The sequence below is a fragment of the Aethalodelphis obliquidens genome, unplaced genomic scaffold (assembly GCF_003676395.1).
Source record: "Aethalodelphis obliquidens isolate GAN/ISIS:26980383/991018 unplaced genomic scaffold, ASM367639v1 scaffold80, whole genome shotgun sequence".
Lineage (NCBI taxonomy): Eukaryota > Metazoa > Chordata > Mammalia > Artiodactyla > Delphinidae > Aethalodelphis > Aethalodelphis obliquidens.
The window spans coordinates 5,651,237-5,658,088 of NW_020838024.1; the positions used below are offsets into that span (position 1 = coordinate 5,651,237).

At 42.1% G+C, this 6,852-nt stretch overlaps 1 protein-coding gene across 2 annotated transcripts in view; it reads left to right on the forward strand.

The window, feature by feature from the left end:
* MTMR12 (myotubularin related protein 12) overlaps positions 1-6,852 on the forward strand; it is a 65,627-nt gene that overhangs the window by 20,215 nt on the left and 38,560 nt on the right. For both annotated transcript variants that reach the window (XM_027092739.1, XM_027092741.1), the window contains exon 2: positions 6,158-6,218. In XM_027092739.1, the coding sequence (XP_026948540.1) occupies positions 6,158-6,218 (61 nt within the window). The remainder of the gene's footprint in view (positions 1-6,157; positions 6,219-6,852) is intronic.

Here is a 6,852-nt window from a genome sequence, read left to right on the forward strand (position 1 = left end):
AGATTTTCTGTTTTAGCGGAAAAAACAGAGTATTAAGTGTCCATTTTAGACCAGTGGAGCGACTTGGAGGAAATAAAATGTTTGTGTTATGTCTTTTTAGCACTTGGTGCCAGATGTGATAGAAGGAAATTGTGTTTTGGAACCTTTAGGGATGTTATGTTGCCTCTTGGAATTTGCCCTTCTGGCTGGATAAAATTAAACCGAGAATAACAACTTCAGTTTTTGACTCAGAGCCCTTGTAAGCAGTGAAGGGTTGATGTGAACATTTATAAGCATTTTGGCCTACGAGAGCTTCATTGTAGAGACCCCCGCTCCATTCTTCTCAAGGTCAGTGATCATCTGGCAGGGCCCTTCCCTTTTTGTGCCTTTGCTGAGGGGCCCTAGGTCCATCACACTTTCGAGATGTGCGCATTCTGAATGTGAACTTGGTAAGAAACTAGTTTTTGAGAACCAGTGGAATGGAAACGACCAGGCTGCTTTGCAGCTTCTCAGCAGATTCTCAGGAGTGTAGCTGGTGTTAGCTTTCACATGCTTTTGTCCTGTATGAGGCAAATCCTTGTACAGTGGAGTACAGTTTTCTTAAGGGAATTTTTCTGATTTGTTCTAATCAGTTTTGTAACAGGAGACTGGTTTTCTGTTATACGCAATGGCTGTGATGACTTTTTTTCTTTTGTGGTAGGAAACTGGAGACCATGTTTATTGGAACTAGGACACAGCAGCGAGGAATGTGGGCTCTGGAGTTAGTCGGGGCTTGGGCCGAACCCTTGGTTAGTGACTTATTTTCCTATAAAAGGGAAGTTCTTGAACCTCTTTAAGCCTAAGTTTCTTCACCTGTAAAATGGAGATAACGCCAGTCCTAGAGTTGTGAGGATTAATGAGGTACTAATGAAGTACACTTACCTGGCACATCATAGAGCTTAATAAATGCTGGCTCTTATCATTATAGTTAAAAGCATCTGGTCGAAGTGGAAGCTGGGACTGACAGCTTGGGGAGGGCTTTGATTGCTGTGCCCAAACTTGGACACACCTGTCTTTACTGCTCAGAAGTCTTTTTCACTTTGTGATTTTCAGCAGTGTTCCAAATAGATGAGGTTGCTGCACGGTCTGTGTTTTGGATAAGTAAAGTCTTGTGATCTGTTTCATGGCATTCGAGGCAGGGGCTCACATGCACTGGGTGGTTAGATTATTTTTGGAGGCTGGCTTGTCAGCAGCGGTGTATATCTTACTGCATCATTCTGACCTCTCCTTTCCCTCTCTGCAGCTGAAGGAAGTCTGATGAACAGTGGCAGCTTTAGTAGGAAGTCGAGCGCTGTTAGGAATCTTGGTGGTTCTTCTGTCCCCCTAGCCGGTGTTGAAATTCCCACATGCTTCATGAGATACGTGACTCCTCCATGACTTAGCTGCTTGGTGGGTTTTCCCTTTTCTCAGGTCAATTTTTGGTCAGCAGCTTGTTGCCAACATCAGAACGTATTTAACATCATTCTAGAGAAGAGGAGTCCCTACTTTTAAAATGAAAAATGTGTACTAAGCTTCTGGGGCATTTTACAAAGACGAGGGTGAGTGGGGAAAATGTCTCCAGTCATTTTCTTTTTTCTCTCCCAGGAAATGCTTCTGGTGGATTCATTTTCATCCCTTTGAGAACATGCCATGTTGTGACGGTGTTTTAGAATGGAGAGCAGGTCTGTGGGAGTCTTCCTTTGCCATTTCTAGTGAGGGAAGGCCACCAGGGACCCTGCCTCCTTCCTGGGCGCGAATACTCAGGCTCACGAAGCAGGCAGTGCAGCTCCCGCTTCCCTTCTCCCCTGCCAGTTTTACTCGTGAGATTGGTGGCTCTGACATTGATTCCTAATCCTGCGGCCCCGGATATATTGCACGTTGACATGCTGCATGACGTGATTCTGTCATCTGTGGTTTTTCAGTTGTTAGTGCAGTTGGTCTAAGTTGATGCCGTTGGTGACAATCAGCAGAACCACTGTAGGTAGTTTTTGCTAACGAGGGGATCCATTTATAAAGATACAGGTGTGGTTCATGGAACTGTGGGCCAGAGGCGAGGGTGGGCCTCGCTAGAGCCTGGAAAGCCATGGAGTCCAGGCTGTGACTGCTTGTGTGTCTGGGTTGGGCTTTTATCTCCACGTATCTTCTTCACGTGTCTCATTCTTTGCAGAACAGCTTTCTCTGTGGCTCCATATTTGTGGCCAAATCTGCAGGTCTGTAGTGGAAGCAGCCAGTTTGATTAGCTTCTCTTGGCCCTTCAGCCAAATTAATGGGGAGATAAAACGATTAGCCGTTTGCTGGTACTGCTGTCTGTTAGCCCACGCAGGTAATGGGGAGGCAGTGACTCTCTCCTGGAGGTGGGGCACAGGGGACAGTTGTCTGGGGAAGGGGCGTTTGGGGTAGGACAGAGTTCTAAAAGATGTCTCCTAACTGTCTTGTTTATGGAATGTAAACAAAGAATATCACTAACCATTTCAAGAATTGATGTATGTAGGTAGTTTGGGGTAGTATAACATCTTTATTATCGGAAGATGATACTTCCTCGGACGTAACAATAGGGTAGTCTTCTCCGTGTTGGCTTCAGTTCCAAGCGCTAAAGATGATTGCTAGAGTTTTCTAACAGCTGATTGAATTTAATGAATAGCTTTGCTTTCCTCAGAGAAAGATGATAAACCTGTCAAAAATACTTGTGCTTTAATTCAGTTCTTTGTCAATGACAGATGATGAAAACTCTCAATGAGAATTTCTGAGTTACCAAAACACTCATAGCATTTACATATGCAAAAACAGTCCCTCTCGTGTAACCTAGAGCAATGCATCAGGGTCATCTGGGGAGCTTCTACAAAACCGGAGGCTGAGCTGCATGCCCCGCACTCTGATTGCTCAGGCTTGTGTTGGGGCCTGAGTGTCTGCAGGCTCCCCAGATGACCTGCCGCTCCACAGCTTTGAGAACGCTGCCTCAGAGAGGCTTGACTGATTGGCATCTCCTGGGGTGGAAATCACGGTCGTCTCCAAAACAGACCACACGCAAAACAGGTTCTGTGAAGACACCGTGACTTTGCTCTTGTTCCTCAGCCTCAGGACGGGCTGTCTGGGCTCTCCCTGCCTCAGACGTACCCAGGTTTCTTCTAGTGCCCTGCTTCAGCCTGAATCAACAAATTCAGAAAACTCATGCCAACCAGACACTTCTACCCAAAACAGACCAAAAATATTCCATTTTTATTTGTTGACAGAGCTGGTTGTGTGTTGTAGAATTTCCCACAGTCAGGATTTGATTGGTTGCATCCCCATGGTGTCATTTAACATGTTTCCCTGTCCCGGTATTCAACCTGTAAATTGGTAGGTTGATATAGCAGCTCAAGCAGATTGAGATCAGATATTTTGGCAAGAATTCTTCATAGATGGTGTGGTAGGTTGATGAGGGGGCCCAACATGCCTCTCTTTTTGTTATGTTAACAGTCATTCTTTTTCCAGTGTTTTACTTTATGATATTTTTTATTCTCATTATGGAAAAATTTGATTTTGACCCACGAAATTGATTTACAACCCACTAATAGATACAAGCCCTAGTTGGAGAAACACTGTCCTAGAGAGGGAGATAAGCATGCACATGGGTACTTAAAAAATAATATTATAGGTGCTAACAGAAGAATGTATAACATGAATATTCTAGTATGGGGATAAATTTGTTTATGAAAGTAACGAAAATCTACATAAAGATGTAACCCCTGTTGAACGTCTTAAAGTTAACAGCCATTTATGATTGTTGTTTTGGTCCATTAATTCATTAAGCATTGCTAATTATCTTTGAATATCTGATAAACACTGAACCCAGCATAGAAGCATTTGAAGATATTTTTATTGAGAAACAGTGACACAGAACCTGGCCTTGATTCCTTATTAGAAGTGATTGCATCCCATTGCACTGCCGTATGGTTTTAGGTAACTTAGAATGAGGAAATATGTTCCCGGCCTCCTTTACTGAGCCCTGGTATGCTGCAGAGTAGATGGCTCACTATTGACTTGATACATTCATATTGGGTTGGCCAAAAAGTGCCTTTGGTTTTTAAGTAAAACTAAAAGACTTATTTTTCATTTTCACAAAGAACTTTATTGAATAACATATTCACCCTTTGTTCCACTACCTTCTGCCATTTTTCAGGCAACTTCATAATTCCATCTTCCCAAAACCTTTTATCTTTTTGAGCAAAGAACTGTTCCAGTTGCCTTTTACAGTCTTCCAGGGAATTGAAATTTTTTCCACTAAGAGAATTTTATAAAGACCAAAATAAGTGGACATTCGAAGGTGCAGTGTCTGGTGAATACGGCAGATGAATCAGAACTTCCCAGCCAAGCTGTAACAGTTTTTGCCTGGTCATCAAAGAAACATGCAGTCTTGCGTTTTCCTGATGGAAGATGATGTGTTTTCTGTTGAGTAATTCTGGACGCTTTTCATCAAGTGCTGCTTTCAGTTGATCTAACTGGGAGCAGTACTTGTTGGAATTAATTGTTTGGTTTTCCAGAAGGAGCTCATCATAAAGGACTCCCTTCCAGTTCCACCGTATACACATCACCTTCTTTGTTGTTTTTTTATATTACTATTATTATTTTTATTTTTGGCTGCATTGGGTCTTCATTGCTGCGTGCGGGCTTTCTCTAGTTGCGGTGAGCGGGGGCTACTCTTTGTTGCGGTGCGCGGGCTTCTCACTGCGGTGGCTTCTCTTGTTGTGGAGCACAGGGTCTAGGTGCGCGGGCTCATAGAGCACAGGCTCAGTAGTTGTGACGCACGGGCTTAGTTGCTCTGCGGCCTGTGGGATCTTCCCGGACCAAGGCTGGAACCCGTGTACCCTGCATTGGCAGGCGGATTCTTAACCACTGCACCACCAGGGAAGTCCCAACATCACCTTCTTTGGTTGAAGACCAGCCTTTGGTGTGGTTGGTGGTGGTTCATTTTGCTTACCCCACGATCTCTTCAGTTCCACATTATTGTACAGTATCCACTTTTCATCGCCCGTCACAATTTGTTTTAAAAACAGAACATTTTCATTACATTTAAGTAGAGAATCGCATGCAGAAATACGGTCAAGAAGGTATTTTTCCGCTTAACTTACGTGGAACCCACACAATCAAAGTGATTAACATAACCAAGCTGGTGCAAATGGTTTTCAACGCTTGATTTGGGTATTTTGAGTATGTTGGCTATCTCCCGCGTGGCATAACATTGATTGTTTTCAATTAATGTCTTAATTTGATCGCTGTCAACTTCAACTGGTCTGCCTGACCATGGAGCATCGTCCAGCAAGAAATTTCCAGCACGAAACTTCACAAACCACTTTTGACACGTTTGATCAGTCACAGCACCTTCTCCATACACTGCACAAATCTTTTTTTGCATTTCAGTTGCATTTTTACCTTTCTTGAAATAATAAAGCATAATATGCTGAAAATGTTGCTTTTTTCTTCCATCTTCAATATTAAAATGGCTACACAAAAATTCACCAATTTTGGTAAGTCTTTTTAAATGCACGCTGATATGACAGCTGTCACATACAATCTAGCAGAATTATTTCAAATGAAGTTAAAGACAACTAAGTGCTACTAGAGCCATCTTCTAGAAAAAAACCGAACAAACCTTTTGGCCAGTCCAGTAGTTTCCTGTTCTTACCTTCAAGCCCTTTACGCAGGTTCATTTTCTCTCAAAAGCACACAACAATCTTCTTTTGTTTTCGATCCTTGATTCTCACTGGAGAAAGAGGGGAATCATTCTGTGGACTGTCTTCTATTCTCTTTCTGACTCTGCTTAAGCTGCTTTCCTTTGCTCTGTGACTTTTGTTCCTTTATATGGGGAGTGCCCATCCCTGTCCCTCCACTTGGGACAACTGATAGTTGTCAATTCTAAATAATTAGTGTAATACATTGAACCAACTTGTTGAAATTTTCTGACTTCCTTTAGTTAAAAATACTTAAAAAAAAACTTAACACAACACTGTAAAAATCAACTATACTTCAATTAAAAAACAAAACAAAACTTAGCTTTTCACATAAACAAAAAGCTCCTGAGTGAATATGATGTTCTAGTGTGTATTATGAAAGTGTGGCTTTATGTTATTCATTTTGAGCCCTTAAATAAACAAAAATATTACCCCTTTCTTTTCTCTTTTAGGAAATTCACACAAATGAAAAGGAAGTAACAGAGAAGGAAGTAACTCTTCACTTGTTGCCAGGTAACAGTCATCTTAGCATCTTACCTCATGTGCAATTCAAAGCCAGTGATAAATTGTGTCATCCCTAGTAGCACTATATATAAACTCCTTTGTTTTCATCCAGACAGTGTGTGACAGTAATGAGTTGGACAAAAATATCAATGTCTTTAGTTCAGTAACTGCGTACCTGGGACTGAGTATTTCAACAGCTACAAAGAATTTTTGTTTCCCCTTCCCCATAGCTGATGAAAATAAACATGGGAAATTCTTACCTCTTTTGTAAGCAAATGAGGTCTTTTTTCAGGGTGCCTTACTTGGCCCCATCCAGTATTCTGGTCCCCAGTCAGGAAGATCCTGGTCCCCTGCAGATCCCTACACCCAGCCCCTGCTGGGGTTTAATCAAACGCTGGGGCTGCCAGGGCTTTGCTCTTCGGTCATCACCAAGGAGCCTGGATTGGTTGGATTTCTTCCTTCCTTCCTTCCTTTCTTCCTCCCTCCCTCCCTCCTTTCTTTCTTTCTTTCTTTTTCTTCCTTCCTTCCTTTCTTTCTTTCTTTCTTTCTTTCTTTCTTTCTTTCTTTCTTTTCTTTCTTTCTTTCTTTCTTTCTTTCTTTCTTTCTTTCTTTCTTTCTTTCTTTCTTTCTTTCTTTCTTTCTT